General features: G+C 45.2%; 1 protein-coding gene across 1 annotated transcript in view; it reads left to right on the plus strand.

Moving 5' to 3' along the window:
* LOC122926691 (kinesin-like protein KIF18B) overlaps positions 1 to 25,837 on the plus strand; it is an 81,065-nt gene that overhangs the window by 6,707 nt on the left and 48,521 nt on the right. Inside the window, exon 2 of the mRNA XM_044278154.1 lies at positions 6,096 to 6,451. Within this exon, the coding sequence (XP_044134089.1) occupies positions 6,130 to 6,451 (322 nt within the window). The 5' untranslated portion in view covers positions 6,096 to 6,129. The remainder of the gene's footprint in view (positions 1 to 6,095; positions 6,452 to 25,837) is intronic.

Genomic DNA, 25,837 nt, shown 5'->3' on the forward strand with positions numbered 1-25,837 from the left:
CCGTCACATGATCTTTTACCATGGTGATGGATCATGTGATGACTGGAGTGACATCACCACAGGTCCTTTGACTGCAATCAGCAAAGAAAGAGAGAGAAGTGATGCCGGCTGCGCGAGCAAGTGGATTAAGGCGAGTTAAATGTTTTTTTTTTTAACCCCTCCAGCACTATTGTACTATGCATTCTGTATTCAGAATGCTAATATTTTCCCTTATAACCATGTTATAAGGGAAAATAATACAATCTACAGAACCCCGATCCCAAACCTGAACTTCTGTGAAGAAGTTCGGGTTTGGCTACCAAACATGCTCATTTTTCTCACGTGCGTGCAAAACGCATTACAATGTTTTGCACTCGCATGGAAAAATCACGCATGTTCCCGCAACGCACCCGCACCTTTTCCCGCAATGCCAGTCTGAAAGAGGCCTAAGGGCTCATGAACACGATTGTTGGATGTTTTGCAGTCGGCAAATTGTGGATCTGCAAAACATGGATACCGGGTGTGTGCATTCCACATTATGCGGAACAGCTGGCCTCTAATAGAACAGTCCTATCCTGTGAGAGAGGGTGAGAAGATCGGATAGACTTGCTGCACGTGAGGTCTCTCTGTTTCCCTTCTATGTATGTTGTTGTTTGGCAGGATCTCGCCTCTCCTCAGGTGCCGCTTGTTATCAGTGATGAGGCTCTATTTAGATCCGCCTCACACTGCTGACCATGCGGTTGATATGGTTGCTGGTTTGTCTTGAATTTCCTTCTTCTCCATACATCTCTTGTTGCCTTCGCTGTTTTTTATTATCTGGTGTGTGTTGTTTCTGGGCCTCAGGGAGACGCAGGTTCCTTCATTCTGGAAGGAACCTGCTGTCTTTTCCCCTACTACCTATCCTAGGGCTCGTCAGTTTTAGCAGGGCTATCCGGTGTAGGGATCGACGATTTATCGGTTTTACCTATATTATCGGCTGATATTCAGGATTTTGACAGTTATCGGTATCTGCATCTATTTTGCCGATATTCCGATAACATATGGGGAACACAGATCGCGCTGCTGTCAGCGCTCTCCGTGTTCCCTCAGCAGCACAGGGAGAAGGAAGCAGTGTCTCCTCCCCCTGTGCTGCCGCTGCCACCAATAAAGAGACAGATGGGAAGAGGGGGGGAGGGGCTGTGGTCACTGCGCCACCAATGAAGATACCTCTCTCATTCATTCATTCATTCATTCATTCATTCATACACAGGAGGCGGGAGCTGGCTGCAGAATCACATAGCCGGCTCCCGACCTCTGAGCGCTAGCTGCGATCTGCAGTAGTTAACCCCTCAGGTGCCGCGGATCACAGCTACCGCTCATAGAGGCTGGGAGCCAGCTATATGATTCTGCAGCCAGCTCCTGCCTCCTGTATATGAATAAATGAGAGATTTATCTTCATTAGTGGCGTAGTGCGCCCTCCACCCCAGTATTAATTATTGGTGGCGCAGTGTGCCCCCCACCCCCAGCCCCGTATTAAAAACATTGGTGGTGCAGTTCGCCCCCCACCCCCGTATTAAAAACATTGGTGGCGCAGTGCGCCCCCCCAGTATTAATCATTGGTGGCAGTGGCCACAGGGTCTCCTCTCCCCTCCGAGTGGAGCCCCAGTTACCACGGCAGCCAGGACGCTATTGAAGCCCTGCCTGCCATGGTAAGCTCCGTGCTGCTGTGTGCACAAAGCACAGAGCAGCAGGAAGAGTGTGAAGTCCTATTCACCCTGATATAGATCTCAGGGTAAATAGGACAAGGGTTCTAGTCCCTAAGCGGGCTAAAAGTTAGTAAAAAAAAAAACCCACCAAAATATGAAGTATAAATGAAAAAGAAAGATATAAAATAAAAAAATACACGTTAACAATAAACCTATTCATTTTGTAGGAATTTTTTTTTTATTTTTTCAAAAATGAAAATTCACAGAATATCGGTATAAATTATCGGCTAGCGGCCTGAAAGTTCACAAATTATCGGTATCGGCCCTAAAAAAATCAATATCGGTCGATCCCTAATCCGATGTATGAGTGTTTCCACCATCAGGATCTGCTCATACTGGCAGGAGTTAGGGAAAGGCCTAAGGATTACTAGGAGGTAATCATCCCTCTTCCTTAGCTTTTGAGGCCTAGATTGTTGTCTATTCGTTGTGGTGTGTATTTGGTGTTTTCCCTTCCCCGTAACCTGTGACATTATCAACTTCCGGCAGTGAGAACCAGGCCTGCCCTGAACCAAAGGTTGCTCTCCCGGGTAGGTTTTCTGGGGGAAGTGACAACTTTGTTCGGTTCAGGGAATCATGCCTCCGGTCGGTAGATTAATTTTTCAGAGCTCTGGGACTTATCTACGATGACCCAGATCGGGTTTCCCTGGCCGAATCTAAGTTGCGTTTCTCGCGGCAGGGAGAGTGTTCAGCTGAATCCTATTGCTCTGAATTTAGGAGGTGGACAACTGATGCGAAGTGGAATGACCCAGTGGTTCGTAGTCAATTTTGTCAAGGACTGTCTGAGAACCTGAAGGATGCCTTGGCATTTCGCGCAAATCCAGAGTCATTGGAGGCGGCCATGTCTGTGGAGGTGCGTATTGATAGACTTCTGAGGGAGAGATCTAAAGTTCCTCTCGGTCGGGACGTATTATTATACAGGGATGCGGTCTCTTCTGACACTGGGTAAAGAGACACTCAAGCTTATGTCTGGTGATGAGCCAATGCAATTGGTTCAGGTCACACCTGGACCAGTGATAAAAACTTTAGGGTTAAGAAAAGACTTAACTTTTTCTGTGGTCAAGAAGGTCCTTTTCAAGGTGTTTAAGGAACATCATGATACTGTTCTTACGGGACACCCTAGGAGTAGATCCATTGTGGATCTCATTTCTCGAAGATTCTGGTGGCAAAGGTTACGTAAATGTGTTGAGGCTTATGTGGCAGCTTGTGAGACTTGTGAGACTCGGCCTTCAGGAACTCTACTTCCCTTGTCTATCCCATCCCGACCCTGGACTCATTTGTCCATGGACTTTAGCACACTAACCAGAATCTGGAGACTTATTTGAGATGTTTTGTCTCTGAGAATCACGAGGAGTGGTCTTCATTTTTATAGTTGGCCGAGTTTGCCATAAATAACCGTAGACAGGAGTCCACTGATAAGTCGCAGTTTTTTGGTGCATATGGGTTCCATCCGCATTTTCTGGTGCTGAGACGTCTGGTATACCTGAAGAGGAACGATTCTTCTCTTCGTTGTCATCTATTTGGCGGAAGGTTCAAAACAATTTAAATAAAATGGGCAAAAAGTATAAACGTATGGCTGACAAGAGACTTGTGAATGGTCTGGACCTGAGAGTGGGTGATTCTGTGTGGCTGTCCACAAGAAATATTAAAGGGGTTGTCCGGGTTCAGAGCTGAACCCGGACATACCCTTATTTTCACCCCGGCAGCCCTCCTGAGCCTGGCATCGGAGCATCTCATGCTCCGATGCGCTCCCGTGCCCTGCGCTAGATCGCGCAGGGCACAGGCTCTTGTGTTTTCAATAACACACTGCCGGGCGGTAACTTCCGCCCAGCAGTGTGTTCGGTGACGTCACCGGCTCTGAGGGGCGGGCTTTAGCTCTGCCCTAGCCGTTTTACTGGCTAGGGCAGAGCCAAATCCCGCCCATCAGTGCCGGTGACGTCACCGGGCTGCCTGTCAGCCCCATAGAGAGCCCGGTATGTCATCGGAACTCAGAAAAATGCCTTTGCCCTGCGCGATTTAGCGCAGGGCAAAGGAGAGCATCGGAGCATGAACTGCTCCGATGCTCATGTCAGGGGGGCTGCCGGGGTGAAAATGGAGGGATGTCCAGGTTCAGCTCTGAACCTGGACAACCCCTTTAAGTCGAAGTTACCCTCTTGGAAGTTGGGGCCAAGGTTTATTGTGCCATACAAGATCTCTGCCATTATTATTCTGGTTGCTTTTCATCTTGAGCTTCCGCAGGCTTTGAAGATTCATAATGTTTTTCACAAGTCATTGCTGAAAAGATATGTTGAACCTGCTGAACCGTCCTCCCTGCTACCACCTCCTGTCATGGTGGATGGTAATCTTGAGTCTCAGATTGCCAGGATAGTGAACCCACGTATTCTTCGTGGATCTCTTCAGTACCTCGTACAGTGGAAGGGTTACGGTCCAGAGGAAAGAATGTGGGTTCCTGCAACCAACGTGAATGCCAGTCGACTTGTGAGGGCCTTTCACAGGGCGCATCCTGATAAAGTCGGTCCTGGATGTCCGGAGGCCACCCGTAGAAGGGGGGGGGGGGGGGTACTGTCACGGTCCCTCCTGTGAGAGAGGTGAGAAGATCGGATAGACTCGCTGCACATGAGTCTATCTGACAGATCTCTCTGTTTTCCTCTATGTATGTTGTTTGGCAGGATCTCACCTCTCCTCAGGTGCCGCTCGTTATCAGCGATGAGGCTCTGTTTAGATCCACTTCACACTGCTGACCATGCAGTTGATAGTTTCTGCTTGGAGTTGCTAGTGCTGGTTTGTCTTGGATCTCCTGTTTCTTATTATCTGGTGTGTGTTGTTTCTAGGTCTCAGGGAAACGCAGGTTCCTTAATTCTGGAAGGAACAAGCTGTCTCATCCCCTGCTGCCTATCCTAGGGCTCGTCGGTTTTAGCAGGGCTTTAGGTATCCGGTGTATACGTATCTCCACAATCGGGATCTGCTCATACTGGCAGGAGTTACGCTGGGTTCACACCTGAGCGTTCGCGATGGAGCGCTCTGTATGCGCGATTGTATGGGCGTTTGCAATCGCGCATACAGAGACAAGCGAACGCCGATTGTCGCGCGTTCCCGAAAGTCTATGTACGGGAACGCGCGACAAGACGCCCCAAAGAAGCTCATGTACTTCTTGGGGCGTCGGGCGTTTTACAGTGCGATCGTACGCGCTGTAAAACGCCCAGGTGAGAACCATGTCGATAGGGAAGCATTGGTTTAATCTTGTTGAGCGTTTTACAGGTGTGAACCCAGCCTTAGGGAAAGGCCTAGGGATTACCATCCCTCTTCCTTAGCTTTTGAGGCCTAGATTGTTGTCTATTCTTTGTGGTGTGTATTTGGTGTTTTCCCTTTTCCTTAATATGTAACACCTTGTCTGTAATGCCGACAATAATAGGACATGTTCTATAATTTTGCGTACCAGCCATGCGGACATACAGACACTGAATGCACATGGAGTCATTTCCATTTTTGTGGTCCCATTGAAGTGAATGGTTTCACATACAGAACACAATTTTATTTTATTTTTTTTTAAATGGTACGAACACGGGGGAAAAAAATAAGTTTGTGTGCAGGAGCCTTAAGGTGGGCCCCCAGAATCCGTTACACTGGTGGGCCCTAGGTACCCCAATCTGACACCTGAAGAGAGAAATGGCACAACATAGAATTATTAAAGTAGATGCTCTAGGCAAGGACGGACTGGGAAATTAAAGTGGCCCTGGGAAAAAAATATTTAAAAGTGGGCCCCATGTTGTAGACAGGTCCAAATTAAGAAAAGGCAAGGCAATACCTGTAGGCGGGAAAAACAATAGCATGGTGCAAAATACCATCCCAGTAGTACCAAATAATACAGTGTAGCATTATATACTCAACCAAAAACTGTCCCTCTGTGGTGGCCATCACTAGCTGCCATCTTCTGTCCTCCTCCTCCAGTTGTCTATGGAGCAGCGGTCTTAGGAGGTGATGTGCAGACTACAGCATTTGACTTTGGGAGGGTATGTGTGGTCGCTGGCTGGGTACATCAGTACCTGATTCTGACGGAGTTAATTACTGTTGAGAGGTTATTATGTACCTGGTCAGCGGCAGAGAGAAGGGCTTGTGTGGCCCCTGGGGCATCGGCCAACCGGGAAATTTCCCTGTAGGGTCTATGGCCAATCCGCCCCTGGCTCTAGAATTTTTATTACATGGGGAATCGTTACTAATGCAGACGTCAGGAGATAACAGGTCCTCTATAATGGGATATCATCAGTGTGTGAATGAGGCCTTGGCCCAAGGAAAAGAACGTTTATAGATGTCAGTAGTGGGCAGTGTAATGACATGGCTGCTAATAACCAGTGCCACTTTCTTGTATCCCCACAGGCCTATCTGACACCAGTTGTCATATCATTTTAATATGGCTGCTCCTGTGGCCGCTGAAGAAGGGAACGTCTCTGTGGTGGTCCGTGTCCGCCCACCAAACTCAAGGGAGCAGGAAGGAAACCAGTACTCTGTGGTGCAAGTAGTTGATCACAACATTTTGATATTTGACCCTGATGAGCCCGAAACATCAGGTGTCTTCTCCAACCTCAGAGGCCACGAAGGAACGAAGCGCAAAGGGAAGGATCTGAAATTCATATTTGACCGTGTATTTGGTGAACAGAACTGCCAACAAGATGTGTTTGAGCATACTACGAAGCAGATCCTCAAAGGGGTCTTAAATGGTTACAACTGTTCAGGTAAGAAATATTAAATAATATTTGTGTGACTTCTCGGACATTTTCTGTGTTTGAAGCGGTCAGCCACCTTTTCTGGTGGGTTTGATAAATCAATTGCTGCAAAATGGAGGCATAGTTACCTACTCCCCACCATTTGGTCCAAGCTGCTTCATTTTCTGTCCTTGGATACCTTGCTCGGGTCCCCCGCTGTCAACATCTACTTTGACACCACTGCAGCCAATCGCTGGCTGGTGATCTGCTCCTCTTGTGTCATCTCAGTTGGTCACATGAGGCAAGGAAGCAGGTCACTGCTGAGATCAGTTATTAGCTGCAGCAGTGTCAAAGCAGATGTTGACGGTGGGGGGCCTGAGCAAGGCAGTAAGGATGGGATTAGAAAAGTATGCTTCTGTTTTGGAGGTCTGGCCAGGTGGGGGGGGGTTGCTAAAAAAAAATAACCCCTAAAAGTTGTCCAACCTCTTTTAAAGGTGTTAATTTTTTTTCTTTTTTGTACTCTTATACTTGCTGTGTGAACTGCCTCCTTTCCAATGCCGCCACTCCCTCCTACCAGCCAGGTTTTGTTCTCCTGGCTGCAGCAGTGATATACCTGTATACCGCATGTGACTACTGTAGCCAATCACTCCGTTAGTGCTCTAGTGCGGTGTACCACTAAGAGGAGTGATTGACTGCGGCAGTAATATGCAATATATGGGCACGTTATCACTGGTGGGAAACATCAGACTGATGGAGCTGGAATAGAGGGAGTTTGGGAATTTTTTTAAATTTAAGATAAAAAAAAAAAAACTCTTGCGAATATTGGATAACTTCAAACAACCGGAATACCCCTTTAAGTACACTTAATAGGGTGAAAGCTAGAGTAAACTACAAATGTATGAATTATAAAAGGGTAGAGCTTGTCTATACAGAATAATAAAGGCCCATCATTTTTTTTTTTTAACCCCTCCTGTGCTGCACTGTAGTAGTGTGACACAGAAAGCAGAGTTCATGCCCTGCACTATACCAATACAGGGGATGGAGTGGATGAAGACTTGTGCCTGTGCCATTCACAGTTGTTATAAGTTGTAATGACTGGTTGGTTAACCCCACTGATGCTGACTACAGCTCTTATGTGCTTTAATATGAAAGGGTGCTCTGTCTGTAAGCCCATCAACACCCCAGCTACATAATCCTGGATTAGAGCCCTCCCCAGGGCTGCGATGTACAAGAGCATATTAGGCTGCCTGTCGGTGTAACATGGCCTGGCATAATGCACTTCAATACAGACACATTGCAGACGTGATCAAATGATAGTAGGGTCAAATTCTCAAGTTTTCTAGGGAAAACAAAGTATACGACGGAATATAAAATCCCCCTTTACCATTGTAGACTAATAGGCTACTGACAGGCTGACATAATACACTGCACTACAGAAGTAGTGCATTGTAAGCAACCATTTAGGTGAAAAATAGAGTGTAAGAAAAACACTAAAATTGCATTTTAACAGTAAGAGTCTTTATTATGTTTAAAAAAATATACAAAAACACCTATGCAAAATTAGTATTGTCGTGTCCATAACCGCCCATCCTGTACAGTTACAAGGATAAAAATGTGAAACGGGTACGATATGTTAGGATCAGGGTGGATTTGATTTAAATCAAAATGATTTAAATCACTAGTCAGTAAGGCTTGATTTAATTCATAGTTTTCTACATAAAGACTAATTCTTGCTGGTATAACTTATAATATGCAAGAAGATGAAGATTTTTAGAATAACAACTTTTCATATTAGTTTGATTAGGTAGATTCTGCATTCATAGGTTTGTAGAAGTTAGGATTAAGGTCTTTTTCTCAACTCTGTTCATGTTATAACATTTTTGCTGTGAAGAAGAGGCATGTGATCTCTGCTGAGTCAAATTCAGTTTTGAGAACTGCAAAAGTAAACCAAGCATCTGTGATAATATCTTGTAGGCAGAGAAACTGCCCAATAATCTTACAAAAACCTCTGGAAGAGCATGACATTGTGAATGGATTAATGGAATTTATTTACCAAAAATATTACACATAAAGAAACATAGAATGTGTCGGTAGATAAGAACCATTTGGCCCATCTAGTCTGCCCAATATACTGAATACTATGGATAGCCCCTGGCCCTATCTTATATGAAGGATGGCCTTATGCCTATCCCATGCATGCTTAAACTCCTTCACTGTATTTGCAGCTACCACTTCTGCAGGAAGGCTAGTCCATGCATCCACTACTCTCTCAGTAAAGTCATACTTCCTGATATTACTTTTAAACCTTTGCCCCTCTAATTTAAAACTATGTCCTCTTGTAGCAGTTTATCTTCTTTTAAATATTCTCTCCTCTTTTACCTTGTTAATTCCCTTTATGTATTTAAAAGTTTCTATCATATGCCCTCTGTCTGGTCTTTCTTCCAAGCTATACATGTTAAGGTCCTTTTAATCTTTCCTGGTAAGTTTTATCCTGCAATCCATGTACTAGTTTAGTAGCTCTTCTCTGAACTCTCTCCAAAGTATCAATATCCTTCTGGAGATATGGTCTCCAGTACTGAGCACAATACTCCAAATGAGGTCTCACTAGTGCTCTGTAGAGCGGCATGAGCACCTCCCTCTTTCTACTGGTAATTCCTCTCCCTATACACCCAAGCATTCTGCTAGCATTTCCTGCTGCTCTGACATTGTCTGCCTACCTTTAAGTCTTCTGAAATAATGATCCCTAAATCCCTTTCCTCAGATACTGACGTTAGGACTGTATCACTGATTTTATATTCTGCTCTTGGGGTTTTTACGTCCCAGGTGCATTATCTTGCTCTTATCAACATTACATTTTAGTTGCCAGATTTTTGACCATTCCTCTAGTTTTCCTAAGTCCTTTTCCATTTGGTGTATCCCTCCAGGAACATCAACCCTGTTACAAATCGTTGTGTCATTATCAAAAAGACACACCTTACCATTAAACGAGCTATTTACCGTATACCAAAAAGTGTATTGTACAAAATTAGTAAAACCTTAAAAGAACTACCACTATATAATGCTTCACAGAACAAACAGATTATTTATGCCACTAAATTTATAATGCAAAAACAGTGGCAGAATTACATACAACTCTTTCCCCAGAAGAGTTGTATGTACCCCAAAATAGTATCCATGAAAAATACAACTCCTGCAAAATACGAGCCCTTATACAGCGACATTGACAGAGATAAATGGAAACATTATAGCTCTTGGAATGTGACGCTAAATGCCTAAAATGTCCTAAAGAACAGTCCTGAAGGGGTTAAGAAGGTTGTTCCGAGACTTATAATTAATCATCTCTTTTTGTAACGCTGATAAATTGTCCCTTGTATACTCACCAAGCCAGCTCGCCACACGTGGCTTACTTCATGAGCTACACACTGCCGACATCCTTAATAGGAAGTGGTCAGAATAATGTGTATATTTTTACATTTAGTCAAAATCTACTAGACTCCTTATTTTTGCATGTGACCGTTAAGATATTAAAACGTCACTTTTATTTTAATCATTAAAAGCGTGTGCTGAGGGGTGAAGGTTAAAAGGGTCGTCGGGACGCAACAGGATCTGCACTTATTCACCGGAGCTTTTTGCACGCTGATGCTTGCCCTGTGCTGTAGGGCAAGGGCTGTTTGTTTACATTTGGACTTGGCAGTGATCCTGGTGACGTCACCGGCTCTGATGGATGGTCTTTAGCGCTGCCCTTGCCTGTAAAAGCAGCGATAAAGCCCGCCCATTAGTGCCGCTGATGTCACCGGGCTCACTGCTAGGTGGAAGCCTTCGCCTAGCTTACCCATGTCGGCAGATCTCAAGAAAATTCCTTTTCCCTGCGCGATTCAGCGTGAAAAGCTCCGATGCTCCACTCATTCATGGTGAATGAGCGCAGATCGGGTTGTGTCCGGGTTCAGGTCTGAACCTGGACAACCCTTTTATATCAGTGGTTATAGTGCTCCTCTATCTGCAGCAGTGTACTGTAACAGTATGCCGCCATTCAGAGCCAGCGACTGCGCACTGCCACCGTTGCTACTCCTACTGCGGTCTCATAATAATGTGACTGGATTGTGTATTTGTAGCCTTAAAGGGGTTGTCACATGGTTAAAGGGGTTTTCAGAGATTTTGATACTGATGACCTGGATAAATAAGGTGGATAAATAAGGGGCGATTTATCCTCTGGATAGGTCATTAGTATCTGATCGGTGGGGATCTAACACCTGGGATCCCCACAGATCAGATTTTTGAGAAGGCACTGGCACTCCTGTGAGCGCTGTGACCTTCTCCCTGCTCACCAAGCACAGCGCCGTACATTGTATAGCGGTGGTGCTTGGTATTACAGCCCAGCCCCATTCACTTCAATGGGGGCTGAGTTGCATCTCAGTAATGTGACCGATGAACGTGATGTCACATGGCCTAGGAAAAGCTGAGAGAAGGCCACCACACTACTGTGAGCACTGCTGCCTTCTCAAACAGCTGAACGGGGTGTTGGATCCACACCAATCAAATACTGATCACCTATCCGGAGGATAAATCAGCCCTTATATACCCACATATCCAGAGGATAGGTCATCAGTAAAAATAAAATAAAATATCGAAAAACCCTTTCAATCATATATAATCTAGTATATGACAACCTCTTTCTAACAAACCTAGAATCTTTTCCTGTAGTTCACATAGATCCAGAGATTTCCCCATTCATTGCTCCAATTGCAGCTCCGGGGCATGTCCTGTCTGCTGCACCTATTGGCAGTGGAAGGATGAAATCTGCTTCCACCCTTTCTTAGGAGGCGTGTGGAACTGAAGGATGGGACTGAGCATGTGCTTCCCTCTCAGTGAGCAGGACAGAGAAATTAGAAGGGCAAACAGCAGATGGCGCTGTACAGATAGTTTGTTGAATAACTCAGTGGCTATAATACATTTTTATTTACATGCCATTACAAAAGTATTCAGATCCAGGTCCTAGAACATTGTTTGTGGGACAACCCCTTTAACTAGACTATCCTTAACCCAGGGAAAACATTAAAGGGTTTCTGTCATGAGAAATAACGTTATGTAGCTAGCTGCCATCAGCGATGTGCTAATGTCAGCAGTACATAACAATATGAGGTATAGCTCCCTGCCGGCGTTCGCGCTAATGACTTTTATAATATGCAAATGAGCCTCTAGGTGCTAGTGGGGTATTACTGCAGCACCTAGAGGTGCCGTCCTCTAACCGTTTGGCACGCCCTTGTAAAGGTGATCGACATCCTCGGTCTCCTCCGTGCCCCGCAAATCCCGCGCATGTGCTGTCCATTTTAGTTTTAGTCGCAGTGAGTGAAGGACGGCAGCAGGCGAGCGTCCTTTGCTCACTGCTCCTAATACTAAAATGGACGGTGCGGGATTAGCGGGGCACGGAGGAGACAGAGGATGTCGATTCACCTTTTACAAGGGCGTGCCAAGCGGTGAGAGGACGGAGCCTCTAGGTGCTGCAGCAACGCCCCAGAAGCACCTAGAAGCTCATTTGCATATTATAAAAGTCATTATTTAGCGCGAACGGCGGCAGGGAGATATAAGTCATAGTTATATTCTGCTGACGTTAGCACATCGCTAATGGCAGCCAGCTACATAACGATTTTTCTCATGACAGAAACCCTTTAAGTTTACTACCCAAACCCTGTAGCTTAATATTGTGTGTGCCATGCTAGCCCTTAGGCCACTGCCACGTGTCTATTCCTCCACTTCTGCCTCATTGTCACTGTGACGTCTTATTTCCATATAACTCTTTATGTTGTGGGTCTTGGTGACGCTCAGCCGCACACAATGCCAGTGGGATTGGCGGCAGCAGATCAGCGTGCAGTTCATGTGAGCAATCATCCACAACAAAGGACGTACAAAGAATATGACTGCTTGTTCTCGGCTACGCTTCATTAGCTCTCCAGAGAAATAATCCCTGCCGCGTGGCGTCTGTTGGTACACCGAGGCATCTGCAGCACACCAGAGGCTTTGTCATCCCATGTAGACAGTCATAGGAGTCTGCAAACGGAGCCCAATTGTTTGTAGCTTGTCAAACACTGAAACTCATCCTCTAATTTATTTAAAGGGACGCTGTCGTGAATGGGATGTCGGGTTATTGGATGCAAATATTATCTCACCTGCTTGAACTGTTCCCAATGTATCATGGCTATAGAAAGATTACTGGGGAGGGCAGATGGGACGGCTCTGTAGCATTCAAGTGAATGGGACAACTTGTGATTACACCTGCTCACCGCTGCCATGTCGATGGCGAGCAGGTAAACAATAAAGGAAAGGCTGCAGTCGCACTGAGGGTGGCCTTCTCTTCAACCAGCTGATCGCCGGGGGTCTGGGTGTCGGACCCTCGCTGATGTGATATTGATGACCTATCCTGAGGATCAATCATCAATATTAAAATCCCAGAAAACCACCTTTTGCTGAAGACTTTGGAGCTTGCATATACACGTACTTCTAGGCACAGTTCTTATTATACACTTGCAGAAGTAGGCACAAATTTTAAATGTTACTTGTAAAAGGGGGATATTAATTATTATTTTGCCTTTAATATCAATAATTCATAAATAGGCGTGAGTTGTTTACTGATGACTCTGCCTATTTATGCTATAAATACTAACTATCTAACTTCTATGTTGCACTTTGAACTGAACTACGTGCGAATTACTACTACTGCGGCGACTAGGGCTGCAGTCAGTGGCGCAACGCCCATAGAGGCAGACCACGCCACTGCTATGGGGCCCGCGGCACTGGGGGGCCCGTAGCGCAGATAAGGCCCCGCCCACTCATGACCTGCAGCCGGCTATGCGGCTGCTTTTCTCCCCAGGGCCCCCCCCCCATGTTTAGCTGAATCGCCTCCCAGAGGTGCGGCTAAGTCCTCAACACCCGCCCCCCCTCCTCAGCGCCGCGCTCTGCAAACACCCGATCCTCCTCTCGTCGGCGTCCCAAATCCCGCGCAGGCGCAGTGCCGGCGATTGCCTGCGCTCTGATAATACGGCTGAGGGCAACAGCTTCAACATCGTCACTGGGCATGCGCCGAGCCCAGTGATGCTGTTGCCCTCAGCCGTATTATCGGAGCGCAGGCAATCGCCGGCACTGCGGCTGCGCGGGATTTGGGACGCCGACGAGAGGATCGGGTGTTTGCAGAGCGCGGCGCTGAGGAGGGGGGCGGGTGTTGAGGACTTAGCCGCGCCTCTGGGAGGCGATTCAGCTAAACATGGAGGCGTTAGTAGTTTTTCATATTTATGCGGGCACGGCACCGTTCCTGGGCACCGTGGAGAAAGAAAAACGCCCCTCTGGGCTCCAGTCCTTACAGCGTCATTTGCATATCCTAAGAATCGATTTTTAGAAGAAAGGACAAGACTGACATGGAAAAGAAGAACACAGATGGAAAAAAGGTACTTTATTTGACTTTATTGTTCTTTGGTTTGTGAGTCTTGTCATTTCTTCAAAAAATCGATTCTTATGATATGTAAATGACGCTGTAAGGAGCCCAGAGGGGCGTTATTCTTTCTCCACGGTGCCCTGGAACGCCCCTCTGAAGTGCCGTGCCCGGCTAAATTTGAAAACTAATAACGCCTCCAAGTTCATCTAAATCGCCTCCCAAATCCGATCCTCCTCTCGCTGGCATCCCAAATCCCGCGCAGGCGCAGTGCCGGCGATTGCCTGCGCTATGATAAGATGACTGACGGCACTGCGCCTGTGCGGGATTTGGGATGCCGGCGAGAGGAGGATCGGGGTGTTTGCCGCAGAGCGCGGCGCTGGGGGCGGGAGGGGGGGGTGTTGAGCACTTAGCCGCGCCTCTGGGAGGCGATTTAGATGAACTTGGAGGCGTTATTAGTTTTCAAACTTAGCCGGGCACGGCACTTCAGAGGGGCGTTCCTGGGCACCGTGGAGAAAGAATAACGCCCCTCTGGGCTCCTTACAGGGTCATTTACATATCATAAGAATCAATTTTTTGAAGAAATGACAAGACTCGCAATCAAAAGAACAAGACAGATGGAAAACGGGTACTCTGTTAAACATGGATTCATGAAAAAAAAATTGGGGGTAAATTGCTAGTGACAGATTCCCTTTAAGGCTACTTTTACACTTGCGTTCAGAGCGGATCCGTCTGGTGTCTGCACAGACGGATCCGCACCTATAATGCAAACGCTTAGATCCGTTCAGAACGGATCCGTTTGCATTAACATGAACAAAAAAAAAAAAACATTTTTTTTTTGTTCATGATAGTGCAAACGGATCCGTTTTGACTTTACATTGAAAGTCAATGGGGGACGGATCCGTTTGAAAATTGAGCCATACTTCAAACGGATCCGTCCCCATTGACTTACATTGTAAGTCTGGACGGATCCGTTTGCCTCCGCACGGCCAGGCGGACACCCGAACGCTGCAAGCAGCGTTCAAGTGTCCGCCTGCTGAGCGGAGGACCGACGGAGCCATACTGATGCATTCTGAGCGGATCCGCATCCACTCAGAATGCATTAGGGCTGGACGGATCCGTTCGGTGCCGCTTGTGAGAGCCTTCAAACGGAACTCACAAGCGGAGACCCGAACGCAAGTGTGAAAGTAGCCTAACATGGCACCCCAAATAAGGAGACCTGCAGGCTGCAGCAGATATCCCATGTGACAGGTCACCCCCAGGAAACCCCTAACCGTTTCTGTAGGTCATGTATAAATTTATTTAATGGGGGTGTGGCATGGGAGGAGCAAAGTCAGGAAGTGGGAGGGGCCATGGTGGGTAGTGGGCGGGGTTAAGGGTCCCAATTCAGATTTTTGCTATGGGGCCCAGTGATTCCTATGTACGCCTCTGGCTGCAGTAAACTATTATTTTAGTAATTGAGTATTCTACCGATTGTTTTACGATTAATCGAGTACTCTAATAAGAAAAAATGAATTAATAGACTGTTTTCCTTTATAAAAACTCATCAGACCCCCTGCCTTCAGTCCCCAACACCCTTCGTTCCCCCATGTGCGATCAGCCCAAGTGCATCAGTTCCACCCCACCCCCTTCAGCGCTCTCCCCCCACCCCACCCCCTTCAGCGCTCTCCCCCCACCCCAGTGCCTTCAGCGCTCTCCCCCCACCCCAGTGCCTTCAGCGCTCCCTCATGTCATCAGTTGCTCCCCCTCCCACTGCCATCATCTCCTCCCCCAATGCCACTAGCTCCCCCCCCACTCCCCCTTCTAGCCATCGGTGCCCAGCCGCAGCGCCAGTGAACTAAAATGTCCTGAAGATGTATGTACGTCAGGATCCAAAGCAGCGTTTTGCGAGCAGGCGGGTGACCACGGAGCGTGAGTAATAGCGAGCTCTTCACTCACACTCTGTGGTCACATGGCACAAACGAATCATCGATTCGATTAGAGCAGGGGTAGGCAACCTCCGGCACTCCAGCTGTTGTGAAACTACAATTCCCAGCATGCTCCATTCATTTCTATGTGAGTTCTTAGAAGAGCAGAGTAAGTATGCATGCTGGGAGTTGTAGTTTCACAACAGCTGGAGTGCCGGAGGTTGCCTACCCCTGGATTAGAGGATTTTTTTGTGTTAAGTTAATTGATTAATTTGAGTAATCGTTTCAGCCCTAGCTGCGACTACTACAATAAATTACTATACGCTGTACTATGAATAATAGCGTATTTATTACACAATAACAAGTCTACAGTCTAATCATTGCTATATATATATATATATATATATATATATATATATATATTTTACTTATAGTCGCACACAGTAATATATTAACAACACTACAATACACCTAACTACACTAAACACAATACAATATCTTACACAATTACACTTCCACACCACAAACTAAATATCACCACAGTTAGGCTACATGCACACGACCGTATGTGTTTTGCGGTCCGCATATTGCGAATCCGGGAAACAAAAAAAATATATAAAATGATCCGTATGGCATCTTTTTTTCTTTTCTTTTTTTTTTCTTTTGCGGATACATTGTAACAATGCCTATCCTTGTCCGCAAACTAGAAAAAAAAATAGGACATTTATTATTATTATTATTTATTATTATTTTTTATTTATTTATTTTTTTGCAGAAGATCGGACATACTGATGCGGACAGTACACGGTGTGCTGTCCGCGTTTTTTTGCGTGCCCATTGAAATGAATGGGTCCGCATCCTGTCCGCAAAAAAACGGAATGGACATGGAAACAAAATACGGTTGTGTGCATGAGGCTTTAAACGCCCTATTAGCAGCTCCCTCCCTCCTGACGCTAGACTGTCCCTACGGGGTGTCAAGGGGTTCATTACAATACAGGGTGTTGATGGCACTGCAAGGGTTAATGCACGCCAGGGATCAAGGAATGTGCAGAGATAGCAGGGGGTAAATATAGTAGGGTCTCCAGGGATTGCAGGGGTTAATGGTTGGATGACAGTGGGAATCTATTCAGGGCACTGCAGGGGTTAATGTATTTTGGTGGTAGTGGTAATGATGGGGTTTACAATGCAGGGGTTAATGCATGGCAAAGCAAGGATTGGTTGTTAAGGGGTTACGAGTGATGCAGGGTATAAGGGGTTAATAAACAAAGGATTCATTGGTGGTATAGGGTTATAGTAAAGCAGGGCTTAATGCGATAGTGGTATAGGGGTTGATTCTCGCTGATGCTCGTCTTGCAGGGGATGATTCTCTTGGGGACTGCCGGTCTATTTAAATCCGGCGCTCGCTCCAGAGCGGCCCCACACAGCAGGCGCGCCTGCAGGCAAGTCTGTGTGGGCTGGCGCGGTGATATGACATCACCGTCCTGGCGCACGCTTCCAGGCAGAGGGATGTTTGATCCTCCCGCCTGTGAAGTGACCATGTATCTCCGGTGTGGTAATTACTGTGATGGAGATACGCGGCAGGGGAGAATGCAAAGCGGGGGGGGGGGGGGGGGGGGGAAATCAGCTGGAGGGGTCACCTGCGATTGGGGGAAATAATAAAGTGTGTGTGTGTGTGTGTGTGTGTGTGTGTGTGTATATATATATATATATATATATATATATATATATATATATATATCTATATCTCACAGTGAGGAACAGAAGTATTTGAACACCCTGCGATTTTGCAAGTTCACCCACTTAGAAATCATGGAGGGGTCTGAAATTCACATTGTAGGTGCATTCCCACTCTGAGAGACAGAATTTAAAAAACAAATTCAGGAAATCACATTGTATGATTTTTAAAGAATGGATTTGTCTTGCACTGCTGAACATAAGTATTTGAACACCTGAGAAACGGCAAGAATTCTGGCTCTCAAATACCTGTTACTGTGCCTTTTAAAAAGTCCACCTCTACAGTCATGGCCAAAAGTTTTGAGAATTATATAAATATTGGAAGAGTTGCTGCTTAAAGGGAACCTTTCAGCGGGATTTTGGGTATAGAGCTGAGGACATGGGTTGCTAGATGGTCGCTAGCACATCTGCAATACCCAGTCCCCATAGCTCTGTGCTTTTATTGTGGGGAAAAAATATATATATTTAATACATATGCAAATTAACCTGAGATGAGTCCTGTCCCTGACTCATCTCACATACAGGACTAATCTCAGGTTAATTTGCATATGTATTAAATCGGTTTTTTTTGCACAATAAAAGCACACAGAGCTATGGGGACTGTGTATTGCGGATGTGCTAGCGGCCATCTAGCAACCCATGTCCTCGGCCTATACGCAAAATCCCGCTGACAGGTTCCCTTTAAGTTTTTATAATAGAAATTTGCATATACTCCAGAATGTTATGAAGAGTGATCAGATGACTTGCATAGTCCTTCTTTGCCATGAAAATTAACTTAATCCCCAAAAAACCTTTCCACTGCATTTCATTGCTGTCATTAAAGGACCTGCTGAGATAATTTCAGTAATAGTCTTGTTAACTCAGGTGAGAATGTTGACGAGCACAACGCCGGAGATCATTATGTCAGGCTGATTGGGTTAAAATGGCAGACTTGACCTGTTAAAAGGAGGGTGATGCTTGAAATCATTGTTCTTCCATTGTTAACCATGGTGACATGCAAAGAAACGCGTGCAGCCATCATTGCGTGGCATAAAAATGGCTTCACAGGCAAGGATATTGTGGCTACTAAGATTGCACCTCAATCAACAATTTATAGGATCATCAAGAACTTCAAGGAAAGAGGTTCAATTCTTGTTAAGAAGGCTTCAGGGCGTCCAAGAAAGTCCAGCAAGTGCCAGAATAGTCTCCTAAAGAGGATTCAGCTGCGGGATCGGAGTGCCACCAGTGCAGAGCTTGCTCAGGAATGGCACCAGGCAGGTGTGAGCGCATCTGCACGCACAGTGAGGCGAAGACTTTTGGAAGATGGCCTGGTGTCAAGAAGGGCAGCAAAGAAGCCACTTCTCTCCAAAAAAAAGCATCAGGGACAGATTGATCTTCTGCAGAAAATATGGTGAATGGACTGCTGAGGAATGGGGCAAAGTCATGTTCTCAGATGAAGCCTCTTTCCGATTGTTTGGGGCATCAGGAAAAAGGCTTGTCCGGAGAAGAAAAGGTGAGCGCTACAATCAGTCCTGTGTCATGCCAACAGTAAAGCATCCTGAGACCATTTGCGGTGGGGTTGCTTCTCATCCAAGGGAGTGGGCTCACTCACAATTTTGCCCCAAAACACAGCCATGAATAAAGAATGGTACCAAAACACCCTCCAACAGCAACTTCTTCCAACAATCCAACAACAGTTTGGTGAAGAACAATGCATTTTCCAGCACTATGGAGCACCGTGCCACAAGGCAAAAGTGATAACTAAGTGGCTCGGGGACCAAAACGTTGACATTTTGGGTCCATGGCCTGGAAACTCGCCAGATCTTAATCCCATTGAGAACTTGTGGTCAATCCTCAAGAGGTGGGTGGACAAACAAAAACCCACTAATTCTGAGAAACTCAAAGAAGTGATTATGAAAGAATGGGTTGCTATCAGTCAGGAATTGGCCCAGAAGTTGATTGAGAGCATGCCCAGTCGAATTGCAGAGGTCCTGAAAAAGAAGGGCCAACACTGCAAATACTGGCTCTTTGCATAAATGTCATGTAATTGTCGATAAAAGCCTTTGAAACGTATGAAGTGCGTGTAATTATATTTCACTACATCACAGAAACAACTGAAACAAAGATCTAAAAGCAGTTTAGCAGCAAACTTTGTGAAAACTAATATTTGTGTCATTCTCAAAACTTTTGGCCAAGACTGTACACTCATTTAATCTAACTTAGTAGCACCTGTCTGAGCTCTTTAAAGACCCCTGTCCACCCCACAGTCAGTCAGACGCCAACTACTACTATGGGCAAGACCAAAGAGCTGTCAAAAGACACCAGAGACAAAATTGTGGACCGCCACAAGGCTGGAAAGGGCTACGAGGCAATTGCCAAGCAGCTTGGTGAAAATAGATCAACTGTTGGAGCAATTGTTAGAAAATGGAAGAGGCTAAAGCCGATTGTCGGTCTCCCTTGAACTGGGGCTCCATGCAAGATCTCACCTTGTGGGGTATCACTGATGATAAGAAAGGTGAGGAATCGGCCCAGAACTACAAGCTGGGCCACAATTTCAAAGGTCACTGTCGGTAGAACACTACGCCGTCATGGTTTCAAATCGTGCATTGCACGGAAGGTTCCCCTGCTCAAGTCATCACATGTCCATTCCCGTCTGAAGTTTGCCAATGACCATCTGGATGATCCAGAGGAGGCAGGGAGAAAGTCATGTGGTCAGATGAGACCAAAGTCTCGTCGTGTTTGGAGGAAAAAGGATGAGTTGCATCCAAAGAATACCATCCCTACTGTGAAGCTTCGTTGTGGTAACATCATGCTTTGGGGTTCTTTTCTGCGAAGGGGACAGGACGACTGCACTGTATTAAGGAGAGGATGAATGGGGCCATTTAATGTAAGATTTTGAGCAACAACCTCCTTCCCTCAGTCAGAGCATTGAAGATGGGTCGTGGCTGGGTCTTCCAACAGGACAACGACCCGAAGCACACGGCCAGGATAACCAAGGAGTTGCTCCATAAGAAGCGTATCAATGTTCTGGAGTGGCCTAGCTAGTCTCCAGACCAAAATCCAATAGAACATCTTTGGAGGGAGCAGAAACTCTGTGTTGCTCAGAGACAGCCCTGAAACCTGACAGATTTAGAGGAGATCTTTGTGGAGGAGTGGGCCAAAATCCTTGTTGCGGTGTGTGCAAACCTGGTCAAGAACTACAGGAAACGTTTGACCTCTGTAATTGCAAACAAAGGCTTCTGTGTCAAATATTAACACAGATTTTCTCAGGTGTTCAAATACTTATGTTAAGCAGTGCAAGACACATTCTTAAAAATCATACAATGTTATCTCCGGATTTGGAGTGGGAATGCACCTACAATGTGAATTTCGGACCCCTCCATGATTTCTAACTGGGAGAACTTGCAAAATCGCAGGGTGTTCAAATATTTCTGTTCCTCACTATGTGTGTGTGTGTGTGTGTATATATATATATATATATATATATATATATATATATATATATACACACACACACACCCTCTGGAGGATATTATTGGGTCACATTAATTATCTAAGTATATATATTGTGGGGTTTTGCTGTGGTTGACAGGCTAGCGGATGCAGTATAGAGGCAATCGCATAGTCTTTAACTTAAACAGTTTGTGTTTATTCATGAGGAAAAACAAAAATGACCGTTCAGTCGTCACACCACGCAATGTCCATAGAACTAAATCTTCACCTGGTTAGCAGTTCTCCACCAACAGTCCACAGCAGGCTTTAGGGGCCTGATTCCCCGGCATGCAGCTCTCAGCCCTTTAGCACGGCACAACTTCACAGGTCTCAAAACACAGAGATTCCCCAGCTTCTCTGTCAGATGGAGGATAAACCACACCCAGCTGAGATTGCTGGCTGTTTTTGGCCTATTTAAAAAAAAAAAAAAAAAAAAGTCCCGGCCTGGAGCGTGGGAAGCGGCCACCCACCCAGCACTTTGGCTACTCCCAGTAAGAGTCGACCCGGATCTGCTCTACAGCCATACAAAAGACAGTGTCAGTCAGCACTAGCTGCCGCTGACACTTGAAAATACCGGCTCTTGCCTCACCGAGGCCAGGAATCTCTGTGACGCTTACCTTACATCAATGACTGCCCCTTGCGCCTTCCTACAATGTATGTATGTATGTATGTGTGTGTGTGTATGTATGTATGTATGTATGTGTGTATATATATATATATATATATATATATATATATATATATGTGTGTGTATGCATAGCTATTTTAGTACAGTGAACTCATTGTCATGTTTAAGAAACCAATTTGAAATGATTCGAGCTTTGTTACATGGTGCATTATCCTGCTGGAAGTAGCCATCAGAGGATGAAGGGTGGTCATGAAGGGATGGACATGGTCAGAAACAATGCTCAGGTAGCCCGTGGCATTTAAACGATGGCCAATTGGCACTAAGGGGCCTAAAGTCTGCCCAGAAAACATCCCCCACACCATTACACCACCACCAGCCTGCACAGTGGTAACAAGACATGATGGATACATGTTCTCATTCTGTTTACGTCAAACTCGGACTCTACCATTTGAATGTCTCAACAGAAATCGAGACTCATCAGACCAGGCAACATTTTTCCAGTCTTCAACAGTCCAATTTTGGTGAGCTTGTGCAAATTGTAGCCTCTTTTTCCTATTTGTAGTGGAGATGAGTGGTACCCGGTGGGGTCTTCTGCTGTTGTAGCCCATCCGCCTCAAGGTTGTGCGTGTTGTGGCTTCACAAATGCTTTGCTGCATACCTCGGTTGTAACGAGTGGTTATTTCAGTCAACGTTGCTCTTCTATCAGCTTGAATCAGTCGGACCATTTTCCTCTGACCTCTAGCATCAACAAGGCATTTTCGCCCACAGGACTGCCTCATACTGGATTTTTTTTTCCCTTTTCACACCATTCTTTGTAAACCCTAGAAATGGTTGTGCGTGAAAATCCCAGTAACTGAGCAGATTGTGAAATACTCAGACTGGCCAGTCTGGCACCAACAACCATGCCACGCTCAAAATTGCTTAAATCGCCTTTCTTTCCCATTCTGACATTCAGTTTGGAGTTCAGGAGATTGTCTTGACCAGGACCACAACCCTACATGCATTGAAGCAACTGCCATGTGATTGGTTGACTAGATAATCGCATTAATGAGAAATAGAACAGGTGTTCCTAATAATTCTTTAGGTGAGTGTATATATACTGGGCCCACATACACCTACAAGGGACATATGGACAAATACTGGGCCTATACAAACATATACACAGGGGATATATGTATATATTATGTAACATATATCCCCACTGGCCATTCAGGGCTAATATATGTGTATATATGCATATTTTAATGGAGTCACTTTCTGAATAAACTGGACTATTTTCCCAGTACAGCCAGGAGTTGAAATTGTCTCTAAAGTGTAGTACTACAATGCCCAGCTCCATTCAACAGACTTGCAATCTGTCTCTCGGGTATGACTGGGAGTCTGGAGCCTTTGGCCTACCCAATGCTATGGAACCCAAAGCCTTAAACGTGCATTCGCTTCACAGGCTTGTATCATACACTGCCCCTCTTATCTGACTGCTTAACCGACCTGAATAAATGCAGTTCTCTCTTCCTCAGGGATTGGCATCTAACACTGTCTCCTCTGGACCACTGGTTTCACTGCTCCCTGCTGTTTTTCCAGTGCTGCTCACACACCCTACCTAACCTGAGTAACAGCCCCACCGGCAACTATTACTATAGGGAGTATGTTAACCCAACCATATTCACATATCTCAGGGTGGAAAACTGTACCAACAATAGAAATACATAATTACACAGTTTAATCCCTTTTGCAGTTAATCACTGGGTTACTGCACGCCCGTTTAAGTGTATGGGAGCAGCACTGCAATAACAAGCTCTGTCGACTACAAAATGGATGAAACCGTGTATTCCCTGCATCTGTGCCTGCGCTAGAACAGCTGATCGGTGGGTGTGCAGGTTGTCCAGCCCCCAATGATCAGAAAATGATGGCCTGTCCTAAAGATAGGGCATCAATAGTAAAATCTTGGACAACCTCTTTTAATCGGCAGAATCTATTTTTTGTGGTCTGTTGTAATGGGTTAGTGTAATGTTGGCTCTGGCATGTTGTACAGCCACATCACATACCAACCTGTTGTGCTCTGCAGTGCTCCTTTGCTCCCTATTAACCCCTTAAGTACTGGGCCCATATTTGTTGTTTTTTTTTCACCCCCCCCCCCCCCACATTCCAATAGCTATAACTTTTCCATTTATATAGCCATATGAGGGCTTTTTATTTTATTTTTTTAATGACGCCATTAAATTTATTATGTCTAGTAATAGAAAACCGAGAAAATTCTTTGTGGGGCAAAATTGTTAAAAATAAATAAATAAAAAAAAAACCTCAATTTTGACAATTTGGGGGATTTGTTGCGTTGTTTACTGCGTACTAAAAATGACATGATGTCCTTACTCTGTAGCTGAATACGATTTATATCGATACCAAATTTGTATATTTTTATTTTTTTGTTCTACTACTTTTATAAAAAAAAAAGAAAATAACCTTTTTTGTGACAGCAATAGCTTTTTTTATATTTCTGTCTGCAGAACTGTGATTTATTTTTATTTAAATTTTTTTATTTTTGAACTGTTGGTTTTATTGGTACCATTTTGTAGGGTACATACAACTTTTTGATCACTGTAATTTTTTGAGGTTGATAAGGTGACCAAAAAATGGAGAACCGCATGTTTTTTCCCATTACGGCATATATATATAGGGAAATGGGTGTGATTTGAACTTTTAATAGTGATGCTGTGATCACTATTGACCATTGCATCTGAGGGGTTTAAATGACTGGGTTTGGCGTCATCGCCGATACCGGTCATTGCGTGCCTGCTGTATTGTACAACCGGCACCCGCCATGTATGGAGCAGGCTCATCGCAGCTGCTTGCTTCATACATTTCCTCAGCCGCTATGACATACAGGTACGGCACAGTTGACTGAAGGGGTTAAACATGTGAGTATGGGCAGTAAACTATGGGGGAGATCTATCAAAACTGGTGCAAAGGGAAAATTGCTGAATTGCACATAGCAACCAATCCAATTAACCATTTCATTTTCCAAAGTAGCTGTGAAAAATGAAAGATGGAATCTGATTGGTTGCCATGGGCCACTAAGCCAGTTCTCCTTTATACCAGTTTTGATAAATCTCTCCTTATGTGATGAAGAGACCAAAGGAACCGAGACTCAGCACAGAGACCCCAACTGATGACGACGTCCCCGTTAATCATTTAAATTCAACAAAATGCATCTTTTGTTAGAGGCAATAATTTTGTTAAACGTAATAGGGCTGATTTAATAAAAACTGGTGTATTGTAGAATTGGCTTAGCTGCCCATAGCAACCAATCAGATGCCATCTTTTATTTTCCAGAGGAGCTCTGAAAAATGAAAGGTGGGATCTGATTGGTTGCTATGGGCAATGGGACACTGAAGTTATTTGATCAGTTATTGGGAACCAAAACCAGTAGTGAAGCCTACACAGAGATGAGGTGTAATGGAAAGATCTGCGCCTGTTCTGTGTTTTTGACCTGCACCTGGTATTGGCTCACAAACCACTGACCAAATAACTGAAGTGTGAACTCAAACTGAGGACTCATGCACACGAACGTATTTTCCTTCCGTGTCCGTTCCGTTATTTATTTTTTTGCGGACCATATGCGGAACCATTCATTTCAATGGGTCCGCAAGAAAACGGAAGTTACTCCATGTGCATTCGGTTTCCGTATGTCCGCATTTCCTTTCCACAAAATAATAGAACACGTCCTATTATTGTCCGCATAACAAACAAGGATAGGACTGTTCTATTAGGGCCAGCTGTTCAGTTCCGCAATATACGTAATACAAATGGACGTCATCCGTGTTTTTTGGGGACCACAGAATACCTACAGTTGTGTGCATGAGCCCTAATCCGTTTTCCTTTGTACTGGTGTTTTGATAAATCTCCCCTAATGGGTTTTACCAGGAGCCCTTTGAGGTTTTCTGCATCCTTACCCCCTTTTGGGATGGGACAGGGTAATGAGTGGCCTCTTAGTAAATTTGTTGCATCTTTGCTTGACTATGCGACTGTAAATCAAATATGCGGCAGCTATGGGCTGGCATAGACATGAGCTATAATTTACATTATCTTTTGGTCTAAATTATAGAAAATCTGTTGGGTTATGGAAGGCCACGCCCCTACTGCTAAGCACCGCCCTTTTTCTTCCAGATTCTGGGTACCTGCAGCTACCACTAGAGGCAGCTTGCTGCATACTGTTATCATTGAGTTAAGAGGTCTGCAGTAAGCTCCCCCTAGTCCTG

The sequence above is a fragment of the Bufo gargarizans genome, chromosome 2, assembly GCF_014858855.1.
Source record: "Bufo gargarizans isolate SCDJY-AF-19 chromosome 2, ASM1485885v1, whole genome shotgun sequence".
NCBI classification, from domain to species: Eukaryota; Metazoa; Chordata; class Amphibia; order Anura; family Bufonidae; genus Bufo; species Bufo gargarizans.